We start from the raw sequence: 26,419 nt of genomic DNA, 5'->3' as shown, positions 1-26,419 counted from the left end.
GTACTTTTAGAAAATGTTAGTGAAAGGAAGAAATGAGTATTAAGAAAAGGTTAAAGATTCAGTGGATAGATACAAGAAAGTGGCATGGTAATAGCAAAGATATAATTATACTGGGGTTTCTAAAAAGTTTTGAGATGACATAGAATGAGCCTGAGAAAATGTTACTTGATTTATGTGTGCCTAGTATATCTATATTTTTCACAGAGAACATATAGTAATCCTGACGATACTGGGCATGTTAGGTCTGGACTGAGAAGAAAGCATTCTGAGTTCTAAGAACTGATTTATAAATGAACATCGGAACAGAAGCTATTTGTCACTACTGGAATACATGTGGCTTTGGGGGTGGGGCAAGAAGGCCCTTAAGCTTGAAGGATTAGGGGAGGGAATGATTGGAGAGAATGGAATTCAGGGGTTTAAGGGGGACTCTGATAACACTCTTTTAAGTAGATGTTTTCTAGGTGGACTAGTTAGTCATTTAGAATAGGAAATAAAGAGACTATAAATGTAGAAATGTGGGGGAAAGGTAGAAAGAGAGCAACTGTCTGTCGTATTTAAAAAAACTAGAGGACCTGGAAGTATTGCTGGCTTCCGGTTGCCGCTGTCACCAAGTACTGTCTAAATGATATTTGGAAGATAATAGGCTTCTTGAACCGTGGCTTTCTAATCAGAAGAATGAGAACAGAAATAATCTGTTACGTAGTTGTTGAATATGGGCTATTATGTAAAACACTTGGCATTTTTATTACTAAAATCCGTTATTAACAGTAATAGTGTATGTTATTTAATAAGGCATTTTATTAACCTATTTGGTATGGAATCAAGCTTACAAAGATCCTGAGAAGTGAACACATGTTTTGGCTATTACTTTAAATACCTTGGGTCAAATGTTGGTTACTTTTGTTTTTCCAAAAATTTCTTCTGTCCCTTTGCTCTGACAGTGAGTGTCTTGTACCTCTCCTCATTATTCTGACCAGATTTTGATCTGGAAGGAGAGGGGGGAGTGTTAACTGTTGGGAGGATGGACAGGAGAATTAACCAACTCCTTTTTATCCTTCATCTTTCTATCTGAATGAAAAATTAACGTTCATTTGTTAATATTTAATTAACGTCTATAATAGTTTGCAGTTTACAAAGTACTTTCCCTTGTATTGCATTGCTTGTGGGCTTGGTGATACCTGTTTGAATGGGAAGCTTTTTGCTCATGATTAGCTTTTTTCTTTGTTACCTTGGGAGCAAATAGATGAGTAGTTGGTATCATTTGGAGATAAATACAGTTTTATGGACGCTTATGAATATTATAGAGCTCCCAAAGTAAATACTTCTTATTGTTGAATACTAGCAAGGATGTCCACATTGCTTAGCATCTTACTGATGTATGATTTTTCTTCATTCCTAGATGCCTCTTTCCATCTTCCTAAATTATATAGTATTTGAAAAAGCAATGGAACAAGAAGGAGGTGAATTGTGACCCAGTTAAACTAATGTCCGTTGCAATACCTGAATTGAAAAAGGGCAGTATATAGCCCAAATACTGAGTACAGGATTGGGAATAATATCTTTCTGGCTTTGTTTCTACCCCTGTTCAACCTCAGTTGGTTTCATTAATTATATATTCCACTTGCATGTTATGGAAATTGCAGAATACTTTGGAAGTGTGTTTTATTGGGTTGATCTATTTATTTGGGAAGTGCTTGTTGATAATGAGGCTTAAGTAATGAGAGGCATTACTTTAGGGCTTCTTAACTTTGTGAGTAGAAAGGCTGTACCACAACTATAGACTATATATAGTCTCTATCATTGTCCAGCTGTTTAAAGTTTTAAAGAAAATAAAATAAGCCAATTGTGGAAGGACTAGGGATCCTAATTAGTGAGAACATACTGAGTGGTAAAATAATTTTATTATATGACTGTACAGAAGTTTATTATGCATTGTTGTGAACAGAAACTTACATGATTCTCAAGATAGTTAGCTTTTGATAATTTCTCCAGGCTCACCGCACTTGAATACACAAATGTTTAGTAAAAACACATCAAGTACATTTTTTAACAAAGGTGGAGCTATAGAAGTAGTATATTATGCTCTATTTTCTGATACTAAAATGCCAATTTTGAAACTGGCGTAAAATTTGACTATATATATATACACATATATATATTTTCCCCCTTTATTTCTCCCCTGAAATCTGTATTTTACATCTGTCTTTTTATAGGGAGATAAAAAACTAAGGTGTGATTCTGCTGATCTTCGACATGACATTGATCGCCGTAGGAAAGAAAGAAGTAAAGAACGGGGGGATTCCAAGGGCTCCAGGGAATCCAGTGGATCAAGAAAGCAGGAAAAAACTCCAAAAGATTACAAGGAATACAAATCTTACAAAGATGACAGGTAATTGTTAAAACTGTCTGACTTAGGTTTTAGCTTCTAATTAGCCTTTAATAATTGTCAGCTTAATTGCTTTCAATTTTGACTATGTAATCGAATGTTTAAATTTAAACAATTAAAATTATTTGTTTTACAGCAAAAATGTATTTGTCTTTTACACGGCTTATGGTGGATGAGGACAAAAACTTTGGAATAGCAAGCTAACACTGAAAAAAAAAATGACAAATTAATGTGTCCTATTATCCAGGCTACATCAGGAGGTTGGACTTCAATGCAGTGCATTTCTAGAAACAGTTTGTGTAAGAACTTTGGTTCGTTATGCTTGATTCCGCACTTTTTCAACTCATAACACCCAGAGTACAAGAATTTAAAAACTGATATCTAGTGGTTTAACATGGGAGAGATGGGGGGGAGGAAGGACTAATTTTTATGAAATGTGCATTAGACTTTCAAAGTAATGTTTCCATGGATACTGTTAGCAGTGGTAAGAGTTACCGCAGGTATGGCCTTTTCGGGTGTTGTGTTAGAATCATCATAGAGCCAAATAAAAAAATAGGAATATAAAGTATTATTATAGATAATTGTTCTTCTTGCTGTTCATTAGGTAAATGGTGAATTTTACTTGTGTTTCTTTATGACTGGTATTTGTAATGTCAAATGCTTTTTATTTTTATAATGGTGTTATGGCCCAGACCATACCATCTGTTCTCACCCAGGGTGTACAGACTGCAGTCATTTTGAAACTTGGCCTTGAGCACGTTCTTTCTTTTTCTGACTCTTCTTTTTCTTTCCTTTAAATAACAAAAAATTAAATGAAAAGTTTTATTTTAAATCTATTGAAGAACTGCACCTTTTTCTTGAAGTTTACAGACTGCTAGTTCTAACTGGCTGGCCATAACATGTTTTTCAGTAGCAATGTAAATCATATATTGAAGGAGAATGGAAACAGATTGTGTCAAAGTTTAATACCCAATTATTTTACTTATGTAACAGTTTTAATAGGGGTAGTTTTTTTTATGTGGAAAATGTTCTTTTTATTATAAGATTCAACAGGGTCTTCATCTTTTAAAAAATAGCACATAGTTTTTTTGTTTTCTTTATTTTTCAGTAAACATAAAAGTAGAGAGCAGGATCATTCTCGATCTTCATCCTCTTCAGCATCACCTTCTTCTCCGAGTTCTCGAGAAGAAAAGGAAAGTAAGAAGGAGAGAGAAGAAGAATTTAAAACTCACCATGAACTGAAAGAATATTCAGGCTTTGCAGGTGTTAGCCGACCGCGAGGAACCTTTGTAAGTTATAAAATTGTCTTTGGTCAACTTGCTAGTACTTTAGAGTGCTGTACATAAGGAAAGGAGCTAGTCAAATCTATGAATAAGTTGAGGTTGTCTGTTACGTGAGTCATCACTCCCAAAGTCAGAACCAATTTTGAAAAAGGAAATGGTGTTTGAAGTATCATCTTCATTAAAAATGCCATTTTGAGACTGAGAAGCATTTTGTAAACTAGGTATTACTGTTCTTGACTTTGGAATTAATAACTATGCATTGTCCTTAAAACCCTCTGTTGAAGAGTTGAGGAAGTTATTTTCAACTGATTGGGAACCATTTCTTTAATCAGTTTTTGAAAAGAGATCTTAAAACATTTTTTAAAAAGTACTTGTCTTTGTATTACAACTGTTTTCATTTTTGCTTTTCAAGTTCTTGTTTGTATATGTGTGTGTGTATATATATATATCATAGAATTCATATATTTCTTCTCCTAGAACACACACACTATTTTTATGTTTCCATAAAGTTGTTACATTTATTAATTTAATGCCTTCATAATTTTGCATCTTCTTGCCTCTTTAATTTCTAGATTCAGATTCCTACCTAAAGTGAGGAACCAGTTGGGGATCAATAGGGTTCTTTAGATCATTGGGGAAAGAGAAGGTCTTTGCTAATATAGTGACAGGTGTGCAGAACACTTGGGTCTCCTATTACAATTTGAAGGAATTAGGCAACTCTTTAGGCTAGTAAAAGAAGACAAAACATCGTTGTTATTATTCTTTAAAATATTAGCCCAGGGCATGAAAGTGCGGTATTCTAACAGGTTGAGCGCATTTCTTCTTAACTTATTGAGCCTTTAGTAGGCAGAATTTTTTTTTCCTGTCATGTAAAATAGCTATTGTTTTCCATCCTTGGTCACTATGAAATGAGGCTTAGGAAGAATTGGGATATGTTTTTTGTTACTGCAGTAAGAGTATAGTTTGCATGTAACTGAGTATACTTTTGATTGCATTACTAAACAACTTTGTTAATGTTAATCAGTTTCGAATTAGAGGCAGAGGAAGAGCCAGAGGAGTTTTTGCTGGGACAAATACTGGTCCAAACAACTCAAATACTACTTTTCAAAAGAGACCGAAGGAAGAGGAATGGGATCCAGAATATACCCCAAAGAGCAAGAAGTACTTCTTGGTGGGTGTTAGAAATCTGTGTTTATTTGGTTTGCATTAATTTTGAAAGCATACTGGGTAAATACATTTGAGTACAGATATATCCACCACTATGCAAAGATTTCACTAGAATGTGGGGAACCTTTTTCAAAATTAATTACCCATATGATGTGAAGTTTTGAAAATGTGTGTCCCTTTAGCCCTGTTTATATTCTAACATTACATCACATGTAGACTGACCAGGGTATGTTAAAAGTCACATTTAGGGAACAACATTATATTGTGTTTTATTTATGTTTCATATCTGTCTATAAGACCAGTAACAGGAGTAGAAACTTCTGATAAACATTTATCTTCCATAATCACAGTTATTTTTTTGAATGAATGACAATGAGGAGAAAATTCTTTCACAGTAATTGTAATTAAGGATCTCAGGGAAGCTGCCAAACTGATTGGAGTAAAAAGTACATAAAAATTTAGTTGCTAGATGTGCTGATTTGATGCTTCCTTTCGGTGGAGGTGCTTTACCCTGTAAAGTAGTTTTTCCAAGGGATAGAGCTAGAGGTGGTAGGTTCTGAAGGATTCTCTATGTAAGGATTGAAATTTTCTGCAGTTTGACTTGGGGAAAAGAGTCCTGCATTCTAGAAACTGACTTAAGGAAATACCACACTATTATCAGAAGCATTCATTTTTGTCATAGCTTTTCAAGAAAGTCATATTTCAGGCACAGTTTTCTGATTAAATGGAAACAGGGAGGAAAATAATACTGGTTTTACAGAACTGTGTCTTTCAGCTTTTTATGAATATGATTGAATAAACTGAATGCCCATGGTATAACTGCTAAGGTAAATAGAAGGTAGAGCTGTTTCTGAAGTAGGTCTCTCTCGTTTGGAAAATGGGCAGTATACTTGTTTCAAAAATTAATTTTGAGTCCCCTCTTTTTTTATACATTAATGACCAAGAAGTCTGAAAAAATTAGGATGTCTTACGCATAATGTTTATTTACTCAGTATATGCTTCTTTGAGGAGAAATTAATACTTGTTTGAGTCACTTGAGTTGGCATCCTGGAGAGTGAAAGGTTGGTACGTTTGACGCTGTGATAGAAAAGGTTTAAAAGATTGACCTACCTTTGATGTAAGAATTTATGTATTGAGAGACTACTATTTATGTGAGGTACTAACAATGAAAAAATAAAAATGACATGATTACAGTTCTTGGCTTACAGACTAGTAATGTCTTAAAGAAACATTTCTGAATACAAATGGTGGATTCCCAAAGGAGGAAATGGTGCTTTGTTGCAAAGAAGAGAGTGATTAGGAGAGACTTCATAAAGATAATTAGTTTGAATCTTGAGCTTGAAAGATGGACTTCTACAGGTAGCAGAAGGAGTGAAATAGCCTGGGATAGAGAACTATGTTCTCTGAGATGGCTAGATGTTGGTATAAGTTTGGGAAGATTTAGAAAAGGCTTTAAAAAGGTGGGGAGGGACTGGCTTGTGGAAGGCCTTAATCTTTATTAGTTAAATGGGTTTTAAGCAGGGTTTAGAACAATAATGGTTTTGAGAATACCTGGAAGGTTAGAGGTTATTGATTGCCTGAAATAAATAAAGGGCTGGGTTTGAGAGAAGTAAAGAAAGTAATATTTGTTAGCCATTTATTCAGGTTCTAACTAGTTGGGTGTCGGGAATGTGAAGGAGGAGTCTCTAAGATACGGAAGCTGGTTGGAGGGAAAAGATTAAAGTTCTGTTTTGGACAGGCTGAATTTGAAGTGTCTGGGGGAAATTAGGTAAAGATGACCAATGGATAGTTGCTAATGCAAGTCTAGAGACAGAAAGAATCTAGAGGGTGGCATCTTAGAGGTCACACACTTTTAAAGCTATAATAGGACACCTAGTCGGATGAGTAGTGATTGAACAGCCAACATTTTAAAGGTGCGTTGAAAAGGCAAGGATAGTAAAAAATGCCAGACAAGTAGACCAAGTGCGAAACGTCACAAAGTTGAGAGGCATGAGAGGTGAAAAAGTAGACAGTAATCAGTTGTTCACCACTTTTAAGATTCTACAAATATTTAATTCAGGCCAGACCTTCATTTTTCTATGGCATTCTTTTAAGAATCTGGAGTTGTAGCTTTTAACATTAGTGCTCCTTTTATGTTAGCTTTTAATTTGGACAGTGGTTTTATTAATCAAGAACAGTGTTATTTTAGGAATTTTGTTGCTTCGCAGTTAGCAGTACCATTTTTCAATGTTGCTTTTATAGCCTGTATTTTAAAAATCTTGCTTTAAAACATAAACATGCATGTCAAAGACTGATGTTGACTAGAAGTAAAATAAATGTTAATTATTTTATTCTCAAAATTAATGATTGTGTTCTTAATCTTGAATGATCAAAATTGCAATCATTTTGTTTTTTGCTATTTGAATTTAAAAGATTTTGTATTTTTGCAAAGAATCCTTTACAAAAATAGTGATGAGACTAGAAATATAAACAAAAATATGTTTCAGAGTAAATGGGTTCAAAACTATACATTCCTTAGGTTCTTTTAGAACAATAGACCAAGGAAAATTTGCCTATGTCAAAGAACGGTTAATACTTAGTAATAATTAACATTTATTAAACAATTTCTATGCAAGGCACGATTTTAAGTGTTTTATATTTATTCACTTATTTAATACTTATAAAATCTTTTGAGTAGGACTAGTCTGCTTTTACAATGGAAAACTGAGGTACAGAGAATTGAGTAGGTTGGTCAAAGTTAATACGACTAGTGGGAGTGTGTCCAGGAATTGAGCCCACGTGTTAGGCTTCCAGGACCACTATTCTTAAGCCAGTGTACTGTTCTTTCTCCTGTACTGAAGAGCAGTAATATTTACTGCATTCATTACTTAAATTTTTCATCTCTAAAGTTATATTTATGCAAAGGTGTCATAATGCTTTCAGTACTACCAGGAACATACTAGTGTTCTTTAAAACCTGACATTTTATGATGTGGGGTGAGTATGAAGAGTCTGGAATAAATGGGACAGTACTGAAGTTGGCATGTTCTCAGTTCTGAGTTGATACATTGTCCTCTGAAGAAGAGAAAAATCTGTGCTAGGTAAAAGGGTTCAGGATTGCAGTTTCAAACTGATTCTTTGAAACCTGATCGTTATATAGAGAAGGAGATAAGATTCAGAAGCTTGTTCCAATGTGGACTCCTTTATTAATATATTCTTGGCTGTGTATAAGTACTTCCATCTGTGAAATTAAAACTTTAAAAAATTGTAATGAGACTCAAATCTTGTGTAAGAACTTGAGAATTAAGAGTTGGCATATTTAACGTACAGAATCTCACTGTTGCCAGAATACATGCTGACAAACATTGCTTAATCGCCTGGCTGCTGTTTCCTTTACCCAGTAGTTTAACTCTAGTCTCAGTAGGTGCCACTGCTTTTCTGTTTCTGCTCTCAGCTGCCTGGTGTGGTGGTAGTTTTCTTCCTCCAAGATATCTGGAAAACATTCTTGGGTGATGGTCAGAGTGTACTTGGAAGGATGCTTTGTGGTCTTGGGCAAGTTACTGAATTTCTCTGTACCTGAATTTCTTTATGAAATGGGAATTTCGTAGGATTAAATATATTAAGTGCATGTAAAGCATTCAGAATGATGCTTTACCCATAGTGAATATGCAATTTAAGTTTCGTTACTACTCTTATCACTACCAGCATTTATTGAGTGGTTGCTTGGCGGATACTGATTGGACCGGACACTTAACTGATTTTTTTTTTTTAATGTTCCTACATGGCGCTCTCCCTTTTTAAAAATGAGGAACTAAATTCTCAGTGAGGTGGTCCAGTATCATACAGTTGCTATAAGAGGTAGCGTTAAGATTTAAAAACTCATGCCTCTGACTCTAGAACCTGTTTGCCTCTTCCCACAAATCTGTGGCATACAGTATAAATTCCAGAAACAAAAAACCACAAATTTTAAATAGAGTTGGGTTTGCTAATGCCATAAGGGAGCCTAAAATTATCATATAATTGCATGGGTATCATTTTGAGTAGCAGGCTATTTTAAAATAGCTTATTTAGGGTTTACATTTAAACTCTGATATATTGAAGTTTATACTTTAGATAGTTCATAAATTCTTTCTTCGACCTATTATGGAGTCAGATGTACTTAGTGATCTTTAATTTGTTTGGTAAAAATAGATTTTTAGAAATTTGTAAGTGCTTTTTCATGTAGTCTGGTGTAGTCTATAATTGAGGTCTTTGAATTAAGGCAGGAGGCCATCTGTATGAAATGAATGTTCATAAGGGCATATTCTGTGTATTGAAAACAATACTTAGAAAGTTTTAGTAACTCTTGTGCAGATGGTGAATAGGCTATGCAACACTTCTGCATTATGCATTATGCCAGTTGTCTTGTAGTGGTGTATCATTTTGCCTTATTTTCCATTTTTTGAGTGATAAACTTAAGAGATTAAGTTTGAAATGGGCAGCAATTATTAGAAACAGAAAACCTTTGGCTTTTAGTTTAGTATTTTGGAATATAATGCTCTTCTTCCCTACTCATCCATCAAGTCAAGTACTTTTCAGTTTTGCAGATTGTTTTCTTTGCTGGAACAGTTTGTAATGTGGGAAACATCTGTATTTGGATAAGTTAATGAAAAATTAAGGTTGGATTGTAATAGTGCAGTACCTCAGGTTGGTGAAGAAGAAAGTTAAGGTGTTACCCTAGGGACTAGTCATCGTGATTTGGCGTGTGAGAATCTCTCACCCAGAAGATTGATGTGTAATACGTATTGATAATAGAGATGTAGATTTAAATCTCTCCAGTAATGTTTTTCAAATCTCTACATGTAAAGTATAATTCAGGTACCACTAGTTTATTTTAGCACGTTATTGGTAATATTGTAATAATATTTTTGAAGACTTGTTGTCACATCTTTATGATTAAGGTAATTTTGTAGGGAAAAACAATCGGTCCTTTTATCTCATTGCAAATAGCATACCAGGTAGACTTATATAAGAACAAAAAGGCCAGAACTCTGAAAACCGGTAATCTAGCAGTCGAGGTTCAATGAAGCCTCTTTTCATTGAAATACTGTTTTGTTGGAAAGTCTAGTTTTTATTGATTTTGTCTTATTGTATTGAAAGATTATCAGTCTTACAGTACCCAATCTTTAGATTAATAGATAATTTAGAGTTGGGAAAATAATCATCTTCTATCCAGGAAAGCCATTTCATTGAAACTTATTTTTTACCTTTCTGTAGCATGATGACAGAGATGATGGTGTGGATTATTGGGCCAAAAGAGGAAGAGGTCGTGGTACTTTTCAACGTGGCAGAGGGCGCTTTAACTTCAAAAAATCAGGTAGCAGTCCAAAATGGACTCATGACAAATACCAAGGGGATGGGATTGTTGAAGATGAAGAAGAGCCCATGGAAAATAATGAAGAAAAGAAGGACAGACGCAAAGAAGAAAAGGTAGAAACTTTCAACTTGTTAGTGACTTGAAGAACAGATTTCCTTCAGTATGGGTTTGGAGGGTGAATTAGTGATTGAGTTTTTAAGAGTAGTCATTATCATGGTTCATTCCATGTTTATTAATCTTTCTGTATTTTCTTTGTTTTTTTTTTAGGAATAGTAAATCTGAAGTAAGGTTGCAACAGAGAGCAGAACTTGCACCCACCGTTTTTTTTTTTGGTTTGTTTTTTTACCTGATTTTTGTTTTCAGATAAGAATGTAAGCATTTTACTTAAATTTTACTGTTTGCAAGTAGTCTGTAGAAATTTTGTTTTAAGTCGTTAAATACCTTGAAAAATAGTAGACTGTATGTTGAAAATTGTACTGAAATAAAGTAGAAAATTGTTGCGTACCATATTTGTAACTATCAATTAAAAAAAAAACTTTTCCTCTTTTTTGTTATACACCATTGTAATTCTGCTTTGTCTCTAAGATATGGTCAGCTAAGCTCTGTGAAAGTTCTGATTCTCTTCCCTCCCTGTTTGTCAATGTTTTATTCTGAAGTAAACTTTAGCTCTACAAATATCTGAACAGAAATTGTTTATAGAGACCACACTAATTATTTTAACTGTATACAGCTGTTTAACATTTTCTTAATTCAAACACACTACACCACAGGGTGACTAATTTTTGAGGTACCACAGAACAAGTTGTTACTTTGTTAAACCAGTTCAACACTTCAACAAGTGTTTCAGAATTAAAAAAACAAACACCAACGCTTTGCCAATAGTGAAGAAGTACAAGCTATTAAAAGTTAGATTGGAAAGTTTAAGACTTCTTAAAAAAATATAATGAAAGCAAGAAGTGAAGTGACCTATAAACATTTGTTGGGGGCTTTCCTATTTGGATTAAAAAAAAATCCATTATTTTCTCTCCATTCTTATTTGAAAGTTTGGGTCATGGTCTAGACATAGCTGTTTTTTGAGGGAGAAAACTGGTATGTTTTGCAAATAAAACCCCATCCCTACCAAACATCTTAGTATTAAAAAACCAAAACAGAACAAAACCTGTAAATGTTGTGGGTGTGGAGTTGGAATAGCCTGCAGAATAATTTGATACATTAAAAAGATATCAGATTTCATAACTTGTTCGGGCTTTTTGACAGTTAAAACATTTAATTTGTAGTCCAACCATGAGAAAAATTAGGCTTCTGTTCATTAGTAGTATTTTAAATAATTCGTTTTTTGAATGTCATTAAAAACTTTTGGCAGGAAGTTTGTTGGAAGTGTTGCAGCATTGATCTAACTTGGCTTTTTATTTTTCCCCCATTTCAGTTGCAGTTTGTAAAATGGTTTTTCTTTTCACAAGGGTTCTATTAGGTAGATAATCTTTCAAATGTCAGTTTGTGCTTTGACAATTTTTTGTGCTTATGTTGATAGGTTTTAAAGAAATGAAAGTCTGATATAGTAAATTTCAGTGTTAAATCTTTGTGCTTTATGAGCATATATAAAACTATTTAAATTTCATGTTAATCCAGCAACTGAATTAGTTGCATGTTTACATTAAAAGGAGATATTTATTCTTTTAATGTAAACTTTGAAAGATCTTCAATGTATAACTCTTTCATCCTGCTTTTCTACATTTACAGTGCTTCTAACACCGTGATTTCAGCAGGAGCATATGCTAACAGCTATTGAACAAAAACCAAAACTCAGTATATGTGATAGTTAGCCCCCTAAGTTCCTTATAGTGTTGTTGCATGATCGCCCCTATTTTGTCATTCTTAAATTGTTAAAGCAGAGGAAATAACCTGTCAAAGAAGGAGGAGTTGCATTATTTAGAACATAACAGTCTCCGATTCAGAACAATACTTAAACACGCTAAAGCAACCTTTTATGGCTTCGATAAATACCCACTAAAGAGGAAGCTTCTCATGAACATTTTTATTTTATTCGAATAAATTTAGCTTTTATTTTGACAGTATTTGGTTAGATACTAAATCTTTGTGCACAACTGTAAATTTACAGTTTGATGTTTCCACTTAAGACAATAAGAAAAATAAATTTGATGAAACATTATTTTGTAGGGAGTGGGAACAAAGCTTCTAAAGTCCTACAGGCAGGTCATATTTTAAATGCAAAAGTATTGTTTTAACCTAAATGTATACATGATTTGCTCACTTTCATTCTCTTAAACAAAATTAAGGAGTATCGTACCAAAATGTAGTAGTAGGACAGAGTGATTGTAAGAACTCTGCAACTGAATGCCATTGTAGGTGTAGCTTTTTCAGAGGTAAGGTTATATTTTCAAATCAGTTTAACTCCACACCTAATAACATGCTAGAAAAGCTGAATGGATCCTCTTGTTGAGGATATACCTGTTTACAAGTGCCAGAAATACTAACTCTTTGATACCTGCATTGACAGACTTCCTTTTGCCTAGATAAGGGAAATAAAAATGAACCAAAGGATATTTCCAGAAAGGATTAAGAAAGCTGTTGAAGGCCATGGCTCAGTTCTTAGGTGTGTATACCATCCAACGTCTTAGAATTTTAATATAAAAAGCAGAATGTTTTTCCAATTGCTGTCTACTTCAAGAATTGCTATTCCCTTTGGTCACAGTTAAAATCAACGTTGGGAATGAAATTATAAATTGAGAAAAATATTACCCAGTAAAAATGAATGTAGATGGTAAAACAACTCTTAGTGTGATGTATAATGCAACAGGGACCCTTGTAAATTGTCATATGCCAATAAAATGTCATAAGTGGTAATAGCTGTTTGTTTGTTTACATAATTTTGAGACTATTCCTGTGTCCTATACAACTAATTTCTGTGTCCTATTTTTAATTTTACATCATCACCCTATTTGTTGAGAAACTTACTGGTGTGGTGTGGCTTTTTGGGGTTAATAAATGCTTTATAAAATTCCTCAATCCCCTATATTTACTCTTGTTTCCCCTGGGAAACTCCTTTTACTTTGGTGAGTTAATGCCATTATTAAGGATTACAGGAATTCCAGATTTCTACACTAACTTGTGTTCCTTGTTAGCCATTTGTAGTGATGGAGAATCTACATTATTCCTGTCCTTTCCTTTTGAAAAATGTAATAGCCAGTTAATAATTAAAAAGAGTCTTTTTCAGTTTGTGTAAGATTTGGCGTAATTCTTACCATGCCCCTCTTATCAATTGTTTCAGATATAAAGTGGGCCATTACCTTAAACAAAACACTTCCACAGAAATTTCTGTGCTGACAAATTGAAACATTTTTTCATGCAAATGACATATCCCTTTAGTTAAAATTAACTTCATTAGAGAAATCAAAACTCAGAGTATATAAACTATCATATAAAATCATTGGTACCTTAAATATAGTGGGTCATTTTAATATGCAAATTTTCTACATAAAAGTATGCCACTTATTTCTTACTAGGGACATTTATTTAACTTTTTTTGGGTGGGGGAGTGGTTTATATAGTTGCCTTTCTTCCCCCGTCCCCCACTTCAGGTTTACCTTTGAAAGGTTGCCATTGGAATCCCTTTCAAATATACCCTAAAGTTTTCAGTATAGAATGGTATCCCTTCACATTCAGAAAGAGAAATAGAGAATTTGTGAAGCTGCTAAATGGGGAGGCAAATTGTCATGGGTTTGTATTTGGCAAGACTCACTCTAGTAGATTTGATTCATGCTTAAGTAAATTATAGGATAGCTGTTAAAAATGTTGAGTACTCTCAAACATTTGAAACAGCTATTATAAAATGTATATGTGAGGGATCTAAGATTTCATTTTATTGAGGTCGACATTAAGGAAGTTCATTTTATGAACTTTTAAATGAACGTCATTAAAAAATTGCTCATTTCTTAGGATCCAGGAATATATGGAAAACTGTCTTATTGCATTATCTGATGCAAAATTTAAGGATTGTGTTGATTTATGAGCTGGACTCCTTTTGTCTCAAACATTCATACTGATTATTTAGCACGCATCCGTGAAGCAGTGAGGCCCATACTTGTCCATTTTAATTAAGGGTGCCAGGTCTCTGTATTATGAAGTTAACCACATTGAGCCTTAGCCCGTAAAAATAGTACTTGTTGGTTGAAAAAAGAAAAAATAACAGGATGACACTTCACCACCTTACCCAAATAATGTGTTTTAATTAGTAATGATTTAGGAAAAATGACATACTATGAACATTTTAAGTCTTTACTTTTTACAATAGTGAACTGATTTGCAGCACTTTTAAAATGCAGAAGATAATCCTTATTCGTGCAAGTAGAAAAAGTTTGGGCAGGTGGGCTTCAATGTTATTTGTACCCAAGAATTGGAGTCAGATTTTTCATAGTAATTATCTGGGGTTGCCCAATTTCTTGGCTCACTAAAAACGAGCATTCCCTTTAAGAAAAGTAGATGATAATAAGTGTACTTCACGGTGAGAAGACTTGAAAGGACTTAACATTCCTATTCCACAGGTGCTACTGTGAAGTTTGGATTCATCAGCCTCCTTGGGAACTCTAATTGACAATACAAACTTGGTACTGTCCTAGTAATTGGTTAATTTTATGGGATGCAGAAAGCCACAGTAAATAATATGGCTTTCACCCTCTAGGACGTTGACTTAACCAGTTTATCTGGGCCTTGACATTGGAAGATAAGTTTTTCCCCCATTTTATTTGTAGTAGAAAGGAAAAACTAAACCTTTTGTTAAAACTTGCAGAGTACCTGTAAAGCTCCCATTAAAGGAATGTTAAATGCACTTTGAATTTTTTTTTTATTTGAAAGAAATTGAATAGCATTAAACTTACCCATAACTAACTGGTTAATGCCAGTGTTGAGTTAACAAAATGAACTACAGAAATAGGCTTGTGGAATAATAATACTGCTTTACACTTAGGTGCTAAGTTTTTAAGTACTCTTAAGGAAATTCAAATACTGCAGTGAGGGAATTTCCCAGCTGTTAGGAAATGACCATTTATCTTCTAAAATTTAATTGGAACATAGGATAAAGGGGTCATGAAAGTGTTGTTTTAATAGGACTTGGAATGAAAGAATGATGGCTTTTGATTAAAGGGAAAAAATTCAAGCCATGAGTCACTGGAAAACTCAAGTACAAAGAAAACTTGCTAGTTGTAAAAGTATACTTTTTCTTGATATACTTATAGTCTTCCACATTTATAAATGTGAAACGGTATTTGTTCTTTACAAAGGGTGAGGCTTCAGTTAACAGAATAACTAAATTCTGTGACTAAAATGGTTCTGGAATCTAGGTTTAGCTGTAAACCTCCAGTAGGAGTGTCGGGTTGTCAGGTACTAAGAAAAAGGCTTGTGCCTTTTAGTGTAATTACAGATTGAGCTTTCTGTTCCACTCAGGAGCAGTGTCACATTTCTTGACTCTTTGCTGTATTTTTGACTCAGACAACGGTCGGTTTATAAAGTATATATGTGGCTAAATAGTCCAACTCAACAAGAAAAAAATAGAGCTTGAAATGAATTACAGCCAAATCCAGGGAAATACATGATTCTCTTTGTCTTAAATGAAAAGAAACCTTTTGTTATGGGAAGCATAACTTCTGTTACCAAAACTCAAAAGATACTTTGTCCATGGGTTTTCATGAGGGTGTCTTGATTCATTGATTCCTGGAATTAGAGGGAATGTTTCATATGGCTGTTTTTTGTAACTTTTTTTTTTTTAATGTATAGTCTGCAAGCAAACCCCTCATAAATAGAATTTTAAGTTGTATGCCTTGTTACATTAGACTGGTGTGTCAGCCACAAGCTAGGCACCTGGGCAGTGTACAAGACTATTTTTCTCACTGATTTTTATTCTTTATAAATGTATATATATCTGTAGGTCTCATCCTTTTTTGAATGAATTATGCTAGAAATTATCAGGGGTTACTATTACTCAAAACAGGACTTCTTTAGTAACTGACACTTTTAAAGAGCTCTCTTTCCTTTGCCTAACCTCTGGTTGGGATGAACTATTGGAATTCTTACGAGATGTTTTTTTTTCTCCATTTTGTCTTGTGTCGCTTCTTGTTCACTTGGCTATTTAAAAAATCTGACACTGAGACATTACAAATCACTCTTTTGGCCTCCCGGCCCCACTGCGGGCCTGGTGGACCCCTCCTTGGCGGAGGGGAGCTCTGCCTATGTGCAACTGCAGTCGACACACTCGGTGGGCTATGCGCAGAGGGGCAGCGACTGGGGGGGTCCGGTACCCCAAGGCACCCTTGAGGATCGCTAGAGAAGGCCTTCCTACCGAGGGCAGGCCACCCCCGCCAAGCGCCCCCACGGGGCTCCACCGCAAGGTGCTCGGAGACACCTGCCAAGGAAAAGGAGGGGTCTGTGCCAGTAGCATGCTCTTCTAGGCTAGCCACTCATTCCATTTATGTGTCATTTTCTTTGCCAGAATGTAATTTTAGCACCTAGCTTTATGCAGGCATAAAGACTATACGTAAGCACTTGAATGTGTAAATGAAAGTGATAGCTGCTTACCTATAAACGTTTGATTTGGCATATGCCAGTTTATGGCTGCTAAACCTTAATGCAGCCTAGGCTTAATGGGACAAGAGTTCAGATTATGATGAACAGACAATTCAGATTGTCAAGTGTATTTATACATTGCTCATGTCACCCTTTGTGTGTTGCTTTGAGGTACCATGTTTTCAGAATGAACCTTTTAATATATTTAAAGGAAGGGGAAAACAGAAGTTTGATGTTTGAAATAGTGTCATGTGAATATTGGAAAAGGTATGTTTACTGTAGGAAAATGGGACTTACATGAGTCCTTGATAGTGGTCTTCAAATACTTAAGGGCTTTTCCAGAGAAGGGGAAATTGAGCCAAATTCTAATCGTATGGGACAGTGCATTTGATAAAAACTCATCCAACTGTATCATTTTTAAAAAATGTTCCATAAAGGACAGACCAGAAAAGTAGATAAAAATGATAACAAAGATTTTTATTAGCTCAATATAATCAGGTAATATTTGACAGCTAGGTATTTAAAAATTAAGTTCCTGTATCATTTTTAAACTAGCAATATAGCATTTAAAAAAATATATTTAAAAAAAAATTTATTCCCCCCCCCATTGTTTGTGGTCACTGTCTGCTCATCTTCTCTTTAGGAGGCACTGGGAACCGAACCATGTGGGAGAGAGGAATGCTTAAATCACTTGAGTTACCTCCATTTCCCTATTTGTTGTCCCCCTCATTGTTTCCTTGTGGCATCATCTTGTTGTGTCATTAGCTTGTGCCAGTCCGCCAAGCCAGCTTGCTGTTTTGCTCGTCTTCTCCAGGAGGCACTGGGAACCAAACCTGGGACTTCCCATGTGGTAGGCAGGAGCTCAATCGCTTGAGCTGCATCCACTTGCCACAGCATTTATTTTTAAGGCTTTTAAGGCCTTATGCATTTCCTTTGTACTATACGCTTGGAAAACAAAAATTTGCTATTAGCTGTAAGGGAATTAAAATAAGTTATTTAGAACTTTTTAAAAAAATTATTTTTGCTAGTTAATGACTTAAAAATTACTTGGATTCATTATTGCTAAAAATATGAAGAATTAAACGGGAACATGAAGAGTTTATACGTAACTGGACTGTCTGGATGATCCAGAAGCAGAATAAGACTCAGTGGGAGACCCTTTATCTCTGTTCTTTAGATTTGAACCAATTCTTTCAAGTGTGTCACAAGAGTCAAGACATCCTTACTTGTGAATGTATGAATGTGTCAGGAAACATAGACTTTGTCAGTCATAGGGAATCTTATAAAAGTGAGTATATGCTAAGCAAAGGAATCAGAATGATCAAGCAGAAATTGATCTTTATGCTTTTATGTAGATTTTGCTATAGCAGAGAATTTTTGTTCAAAATAAGTGTGACTAATTGGAAAACATGTAAACACTATTATTTTTGAAGCAGAACATTTAAGCATAACCTAGTCTTTTATATAAATTCATCTTTTAAGGGTCAAAGTCCTGCTTTCAGAATGCTATAAACATTAACTTTGATTTTGTAATTTTAAGATAGCACTACCATGTAAATAACAATTTATAAATATACTGGTGGTAGGTCTCTCAACTCTGGTTTTTATTATATAATCTTTTTATTGTCAATACAAAAAAAATTTTTTTCAGGAAAATTTAATTTGAAGCATGATTTTAGAATCAAGCTATAAAGCACCTGTAATGTTTTAAATAGCACTGGTGGCTTAAGTACTCCAAAACTGGTGCCCCAGAGAGGCCTCCAGCATTAGGCAACACAGAAAGGATAAAGGAGTCATTGTTCTTAAAAAATGTAAACCCTAAGAAAATGAGCTTTACGGGCACCTGCTCTCCAGTCTGGAGAGCACCCTTTGCTAGTGTTACGGTTATCTAAGGTTGGAGCAGCTATTGCCTACTTTCTTTGGTGCAAGTGGAATGTTATAGTGAATTCTGACACATTCCTTAAGGTAATTATAGCCATTCGAGTTCTCCTATAACATAGTCCTGGGCCACAAGGTTAAAGGGTTCCACTGGGCGCTTGGCAAGATTGCATAGACATCTTTGTAGTCTGTCCGTACCAGCTATCAGTCTCTCCATTCATTCATTCATTCATGGAAAACCATGTAGTAAGCCTTTATACTGGGCATAGGGTATGCAAAGATGAATAAAGTAGAATTCTTGGTCTTGGGTAACTCAGAACATAGTATAATTTGCCATAATAAGGTTGACTGTGGAAAGATGTCAGTAAGCATGGCATTTGCAGTGAAACGGTGACAGGCTAATTCTATGAACCCCAAAATATTGGGTAGGGACATGCCACCAACTTACCTGCTGTTGGTTTTTGTGCAAGTATGAATTAAAATTGAGGCAGCATCTGACAGACTGAAAAATGGGAGAATCCCAAATTAGTCATAATTTGGCATTTGCGGAAAACTGCTGGATTCCGGAAGGGGTTTGTCCTCTCCAAAGGTGAGTGCAAAGTACCCACGGTAGGATCTGACTAGGCTGGAACAGTTCACCTGTGCGAACGCTCAGAATTGATGTGCAATTTTCCTTTCTAGGGAGAGGTTTCCACAATGAAAAATGCTGGCAGTGGAATCAGAGCAGTATAGAAGTAAGGAGAGGGCCATCAAGCTGGAGAGGACAACACTGTCAGGAAACAGGAGAAGCCACCATACTTGTGAACATTTCAAAAAAACAGAAAAAGTAGCTCTGTGAAGTCAGAAGCTTTCCTGAACTCTGCCTCGTTCTAAAAGTTCAGGAAGTAATTTCACATAAAATTGAGCAATGGAAAACGATCAGTGTGAAATTGTATAAAGGGTTATAGTCAAAATGTGAATGCTTTAGTCACCATATCAACGGGAGGAAGATCTCTGAAGGAGTAATCTCTGAAGGAGTAGTTTCAAGGCACTTGGGGAGGGTGTACCATTTCACCTGGGCTTACTTTGCTACCTGTCTACATCACTAGGAATGTTAAACTCTGCCAATCGTGCTTCCTGAGAGAAGCTTCACTCTCAGGTGAAGTAGCTGCTTCATGTTCTCATGTTCTCAAGGGTTGTTTCCTTCTGGCCCTGTTAATTTTGTGCTGCGCTTGATGCAAAGGCAGTAGTCTATAAAGTCATTTATTCTCTTAATAGGGCCAGAGAAGAACAAGAAGCTTGAGAGTATTGTGATTAATGTGAATGGATTACTGATCCATTGCCCTCTACTTTGCATTGTCCAGCACCTTCTCTTCTCCACTTTCATGCTTATCCCTCATTGGACAGGGCCAATCACTATAATCACCACTGTTCTGCCCAGTTGCCTAGTCCCCAAACCAAGGAGTCATTCTTTATTATCTGTTTTCTCTCATTCTGTATTCAGTTATTTAATTTGACAACCCTCAGTGAATACCTGGTCTATACCAGGCACTCTTAAGCACCCTGGGTACAGCTTGGAGCTTTGAAAAGAAAGTTCTAGTTTGGCAGTGTAGGAGCATAAACGTTTATACAATATGGTGACAGGTGCTAGAAAGAAAAAAAATCAGGGAAAATGGGGAGGTTTGCTGTTTATACATGTGATCAGAGGATGCCTGAGATCTACACTAGAAGGTAAGCCTGCAGGCCAGGAACCTTACCTGTCTTGCCCCTTACTGCATTTCCCGGGCTTAGAAAGGTGCCTATATATCGACCTTTAGTATTGGTTGAATGAATGGATAAATGATGTGAACGGTAGAGAAATTTTCAAAACCCAACATTGTTAATACGGACGTCAGCAGCAGGCACATTTGATCTTGTCACCCCCACGCATCTCGCTTAAAGACCGGAAGAGAAGCCATTGTCTCTCAGGAAGCCAGGAAGTGACCTCATACCAGCATTGCACCTTAGGACATCAGCAGGCATGACTTCCCAGGGCAGGGTCCGGCCCACATTTGGTAGCTCGGGTACGGGGGGCACTTGGTGTGCGAATACTCTCAAGTGCTCAGCGGCAGCCCCAAGCGGGCGGTTTCAGCCTCTGCTTGACCCAGGCGGTTGAAGATGTTCGCTGAGCGATCGGACGAATGGTTTTTGTGGTGCGGCAAGATTGGGAAGTGGCCCGCTTTGGCCGCCGGTGAAGGGGCCGCGTGCGTGGCTCGGCGAACTCTGACCACACGCCCGCTGGCCAAGTCGGTGTCGCCGGCCGCCCCGCCCCTCGGCCAGCCAACTCCACCCTCTGCCGGCCTCACGCCCCGCCCCCCTCCACGTACCGCCGGCCTCACTAGCCTCGCCTACCACCGGTTGCTTGCTGGCTTCTATTGGCTGTCTCGTGGAGAACCCGCCCCCGCGCGGGAAAAGGACAAATCAGCAACTTCGCAGGTCTGTCAACCGTAATAGCGTGCCGACATCTCGGGACCAATCCTAAGCGGCGGCCTTGAGCCTTGTCCAATGAGGCTGGTTCCGGTTCCCGGCCCGCGGAGTTTGATTTTCGCCCCGGCGGGCTCAGAATTCCGACTGCCGAGCAGCGGGCGTGTCCCGGGGGCTAGCTGCCGAGTGAGGGACCCCGCGGAGTCCCCGCCGACCGAGCGCCGGGGCGGTGCCGCTCCCGCCGGTGGCTGGAGGCCGAAGCCCGGCGCCCACGGGGTGGACGAGCAGGACTAGCGCTCCGGCCGCGATGGGACCCCGGCTATAGCCCGTGAGGCTGTGAGCACCAGAGGCAGGTGAGCCCCGGGCACCCTCCCTCCCCCCTCCCCCCTCCCCCTTCCCTCGCTTCCCTACCTTCCCTGCCACCCGTCCTCCGCCTCCCTTCCCCCTCTCCCCGCCTCCGCGCATCTCTCCCCTCCCTCTCCCCTTCCGACTTCCTTCCTACTAACTCTGGCCTGGAGAGATAGTCGATGGTGTGATGTGCCCTGAAAGGACCCTTCCAGGATATTTAATACAATTTATGTGACAGTTTATTAACTTGTCTTCCCGAATAATATTTTCCAAAATTTTTTCCCGAAGGCATCAAGAAACCGATAATGCTTCCTTGAATTTGCTTCTGGATTTGCTTCATCAATGTCTCTCATAGTGAAAATCCTAAGAGAATTGCTGGAATATTTTGGTGTGCCCATAGACCAGGTTAGTGTCTTTTCATGGACTTGAATGAACCTGTTATTTGTTCTTGGGTCTAATTTGAATATGATTTAAGGCAAAAGTGTTACTAATCTTTAGGTGATGTACGGGCATGTTTGCAATAGTATAGCTTTGATAATTTGAATTAAAGAAGATAATTGGAAATAAAGATATTGTTAAGTAACTATTTGCCTAACACTATAGGTAAAAATTGCCAAGAAGATTCAAAAGAAGGAAAATAAATACCTGGTCTTCATAGAATTACATTTATCACATAGATAAAATATATTCATGATTGTTAGTTTTCTCTAAGGTAATTTAAAAACAGTTTGATATTTGGGTGCACAATAGCAATGTAAAGCTCAACAAATTCAGAAAAACACTGAAGGAGAGAGGATAAAGCCTGAAAATTGTAAGCAAATCTAACTTGTCTCCTTCTTGAACATCTACTGTATCTAAGACAACAATGGTTCTGCAGGCAACACAGGAGTAATACATGGTTCTTTTCCTCACTTAAAACATAAGTATATATGAGGACTAAAAAGCATAAAAATAACTATAATGCAAGACCAAATATAAGAGACTAATAAAGTAGTACGAGGGATTACAGTGTGTGCCATTCATTTCCATTTGGGAGGAATCAGAAGAGAGTTGTCAAGGATGATGCCAAGAATTTGATCACAGAAAGTTCAAGAATGAGTGTGTGGTTTATGTAACACGTAAATTAGTGCAAGGAACTGGGTTGAGTAGAGAGATAAGAGGAGCCACAGGTGCAGCTGGAATATCGTGCAGATAGTTGGACATATGTAGAAATTCTGATGGTTGACATTGCTTTGCTAAGTGAAGCCATAGAAATTGGTGGTATCATGGATGATAAAACCTTGAATGTCATTGCAGCATTTTGAATATCAGGCTAGTAAGACTGAAGACAACGAGACTGAGTGGCATTGGAAGATTTGCTTCTCATTGTTTAGGTTCCTGGTGCCCTTTAATAGTTTCTAGAGGTGGAGGTGGGGCCCAGATTGTAGTAGTTTGAAGAATGACTGGGAGGAAAGCAAGTGGCACCTGCAACCCTCTTTGAGAAAGTTTCCTAATGAAAAGAAATTGGGGGACACCATTGCCTTGAAGGAGCAGCAGGACTGAAATATTTTCTTTTCAAAGATAGAGATAATTTAAGCATGTTTCTAAGCATCAGGGAAGATGTTCATAGACAGGAAGAAATTTAAGGTAAAATGAGAGCAAGCGAGAGAGAGTGAGCAGTGCCCTGGAGGATGCAGTTAGGCAGGTCTCTAAGTAAGTCTTTGAGCTGTACTACCTTAGAGATGGGAGCCAAGTCCAGTGAGAGGTGGGAGAGGGGTCACCAGGGACGAGAAGTGGTCAGAAGAGGGACAGTCCTACCTTAGAGATGGGAGCCTAGCGAGAAGCTGGGGAATGGGGTCTCAAGGGGTGAGTGGTGAAGCTGAGGTATGTCAAATTGAGTTCTTGATTTTCTCAATAAAGGCAGAGCCAAGGCCACTTGCAGGTAATGGAAGAGGTAGCATTGGGCTTTAGGAGAATGGAGGGTGCATTGGGGGATATAGTGGAAAACACAAGCTGATAAAGGGATTGCTGCATCTGTTATGGCCCAGCTGAAGTCAGCATGGATTTACTGAATTTCTAAATATTGCTGATTTAGGATTTTTTCCTCTCTAGCTAAGAGTAGTTAATCTGTTAGTGATAAGGGAATGCTAATGTCGAAAGGAGGAACCATTTCTGAGTGGCAGTGAGGGTATCTCTGAGGTCATGAACTGAAGAACCTCTGCTTGGCAGGGAAGTCAGTAAAGGCAGAAGCAGGGTGCTGGACCAGGAATAGAGGAGGGGCAGTGAAACGAAAGGGCAGTGAAGATGGGCAGTGGGATGATTGGTGAGAGGATTTTAAGGATCTCTAAGTGGAGAGTCAGGTGTGGCAAGGAGGTGACCTCGGAGATGTATGAAAGCAAAGGTGATTAGTCCTCTTAGGTCCTAGAACAGAGAGGGGCAGCTGACCTCGCAGCGTTGCACAGGAAGAATGTCAGGAGTGTCCACTCAGCCAAGCAGGTGGCCCTGGGGGCTGTGCCTTCGTGGTGTTCTAGAGGTGGGCACGGAGCGGTTGGTAAAGCAAGAGTGGGGATTGGTGGGTTTGCATTTGGCTTTTGCAGGGGGCGGGACCAGGTAGGATGCAGGAGGGGACGGAGAACCTGGTTTTCTCGGGTAAGCTGGGGTCAGGAAAGGTCACTGAGGGACCGAACTGTAGTGTCGGGTATGCTGAGGCAGCATGACAGTGCAAAGCCTTTGTTACTAAGGCCGAGATCAGGTCGGGGACGCCAAGGCAGCGTGACAGTGCAAAGCCCCCATCTGATTTTTTGTTGTTGTTGCTCGTTGTCTGCCCTCTGTGCGTTCGCTGCGTGTTCTCCTGTGTCTGTATTTATTTTTATTTATTTCCCGCCCCCCCGCCTTGCGGCTTGCTTGTTGTCTGCTCTGTCTGTCCATTTGCTGCCTGCTCTTCTGCGTTTTTGCTTGTCTCCCTTTTTGTTGTGTCACCTTGCTGGGCTGGCTCTCCGTGGTGCTTGTGGGCCAGCGGCACTCCATAGCATGCGGGCGAGCCCGCCTTCACAAGGAGGCCCCGGGACGGGAACTCAGGGCCTCCCATGTGGTGGACGGGAGCCCAACTGCTTGAGCCACAGCTGCGTCTCCCCTCTCTGATTTTAATTCCCTGCAACGTTACAAGGACAGGCCGCTTGTCAGGAAGGAGACTGCAGAGCAAGACACAGGTACCTCTCACGATAACCAGCGCTGTGTGACTACGGCCTGCTGAGCAGGGCAGCAGCCTCTCTGTGCTTCTCTGCAGGCCACATTTGCATGGTCTGTGGAGATTGTCACATCCAGGTGCTGGGGGTCAAGAAGTCTGGGCCCCTGACTCCAGGGCCCCACTGTCCATGTGGTAACCTCTGGCCACATGTGGCTTTGAGCACTTGAGATGTCTGATGTGAGTGATGTGGTAGGTATGAAATACACACTGAATTTCAAAGATTTTGTGAGAAAAAAATGTCAAATAATCTCATTAACTCAAAAAAATACCGGTTTGTTGAAATGATATTGTATACATACTGAGTTAAATGAAATATATTAACATTTCATCTGTCTCTTTCTACTTTTCCGCAATGTGACTTTTCTCATATGAAATATAAACATGCTTAATCAGAGTACATTTTAAACGATGTTTATGTTTAAGTAGATTTTGCCAATTTGGGAAAATAAAGAATATGGATCAACTCGAAGTATTGTTCGATTTATTGGGAAAATTCTTCCTTTAGAACCTTGTCCGAGGCCTAATTTTGAGGTAAGCCTGCCAGCATGCGTTGTGCAAGTGCCGTGCTCACCGTGGTCCTTGGGGTGCAGGGTGGAACCCATGGAGAAAAATCTTTTAGTTTACTCCTGAAAACAAGTACTTCCCTTATGTTTTTGTACTCTTTTATTTCTTTAAATATGCATATTAATTCATTTAAATAATTGCATTAGAAGATAGGCAGGGTACTTTTCTAGTTTGTGTTTTGTGATAGATGAGGTAAAGAAAACTGGAGAAGAGAATATTGCTATGTATTTGGACTCTGGAATAACATTTCCCCCCATAGTATTTCTTGCTAATTGGTGAATGTTTTTCTATTGACTGTCCTTTTTCCTTTTCACTTTTGGATGTTAACATTTCTTTTCCACCAGGCATGTGTCCCTGCCTCCCACCCCTCTCCTCCATTGTCTGCAAAAGTATGACTTTTTTTCCTTTTTCCTTTAGTTGATCCCAATCTTGAACTCTGTAGACTCTGAGAACTGTGGATCTGCAGTTCCCTCTTTTGCTGATATTTTATGCGTGGCAAATGATGAAGAAGCCCGTTATCTCAGATTTCGGTAATTTGGGAAATTGGGGTGGAGGCTGTAAGCTGAATTCTTGCTTGTGTGTAAATTTGTTCTTGCTGGTTTAGCTCCTGCATTTTATCTCTCCCTGTGCAGTATCCTATTAATATCTTTGGTTTTTTAGCCATTTTAGCCACATTTCAACCTAAGTAGGAATATCAAACCTAGAAAGGCAGGGTATTAAAGGGGTTTTAGAATAATTATGTTTATTTTTGGGAGAAAGCGGTTTCATATACTAGATACTTGTTTTATTTTATTTTGTTTGTTCTGTTTTTAGGAGGTGCTGGAGTTTGAACCAGGTACCTCTACATGGGAAGCAGTTGCTCAATCACTTGAGCTACATTTGCTCTCTATATTTTATTTGATATATTTAGCCAAAGCTTATGTTGCACTTACTGTGTGTAGCAGTTTGATATAGTTATGAATTCCAAAAATAGATATTGGATTATGTTTGTAAACTGGTCTGTACCTGGGCATGATTAAGTTATGATTAGGGCTTTCCTTGGGCCACGTCAGTAGGGTGTTGAGTCCCCGCCACTTGGTGGGTGGGGACTCACAGAAAAAAGGCATGGCAGAGAACAGAGTTGGAGCTTTTTTGATGCTGAAAGGTTTTTAATGTTGAAGTTTTGATGCTGGAATTTGATGCTGAAGTCTTAAGCTGGAGCCCCAGGATAAGCAC

The 26,419-nt window shown here is 37.8% G+C and overlaps 2 protein-coding genes across 31 annotated transcripts in view; both read left to right on the top strand.

Annotated features, from left to right (window-relative positions):
• Nucleotides 1–13,035, top strand: part of BCLAF1 (BCL2 associated transcription factor 1) — a 29,553-nt gene extending 16,518 nt beyond the window's left edge. For 14 of the 29 annotated variants that reach the window (XM_058307532.2, XM_058307526.2, XM_071218672.1 and 11 more), the window contains 5 exons: nt 2,214–2,389; nt 3,495–3,675; nt 4,694–4,840; nt 10,071–10,283; nt 10,438–13,035. In XM_058307532.2, coding sequence (XP_058163515.1) covers nt 2,214–2,389; nt 3,495–3,675; nt 4,694–4,840; nt 10,071–10,283; nt 10,438–10,443 — 723 coding nt within the window. In that variant the 3' untranslated portion in view covers nt 10,444–13,035. Of the gene's footprint in view, nt 1–2,213; nt 2,390–2,522; nt 2,686–3,494; nt 3,676–4,693; nt 4,841–10,070; nt 10,284–10,437 lie in introns of all 29 variants that reach the window. The other 15 variants (XR_011650152.1, XR_011650153.1, XR_011650154.1 and 12 more) reach the window with 3 other exon arrangements.
• An 8,098-nt stretch (nt 13,036–21,133) lies between these two features.
• MTFR2 (mitochondrial fission regulator 2) overlaps nt 21,134–26,419 on the top strand; it is a 28,185-nt gene continuing 22,899 nt past the window's right edge. The window contains exons 1-4 of one of the 2 annotated variants that reach the window (XM_004468535.4): nt 21,134–21,419; nt 21,703–21,819; nt 25,067–25,171; nt 25,622–25,734. In XM_004468535.4, the coding sequence (XP_004468592.2) occupies nt 21,757–21,819; nt 25,067–25,171; nt 25,622–25,734 (281 nt within the window). In that variant the 5' untranslated portion in view covers nt 21,134–21,419; nt 21,703–21,756. Of the gene's footprint in view, nt 21,420–21,607; nt 21,820–25,066; nt 25,172–25,621; nt 25,735–26,419 lie in introns of those variants that run through there. The other variant, XM_058307522.2, reaches the window with a different exon arrangement.

This window comes from Dasypus novemcinctus, chromosome 11 (assembly GCF_030445035.2).
Source record: "Dasypus novemcinctus isolate mDasNov1 chromosome 11, mDasNov1.1.hap2, whole genome shotgun sequence".
In the NCBI taxonomy this organism is placed as follows: Eukaryota; Metazoa; Chordata; class Mammalia; order Cingulata; family Dasypodidae; genus Dasypus; species Dasypus novemcinctus.
This window is presented reverse-complemented; position numbering and strand designations above follow the sequence as displayed.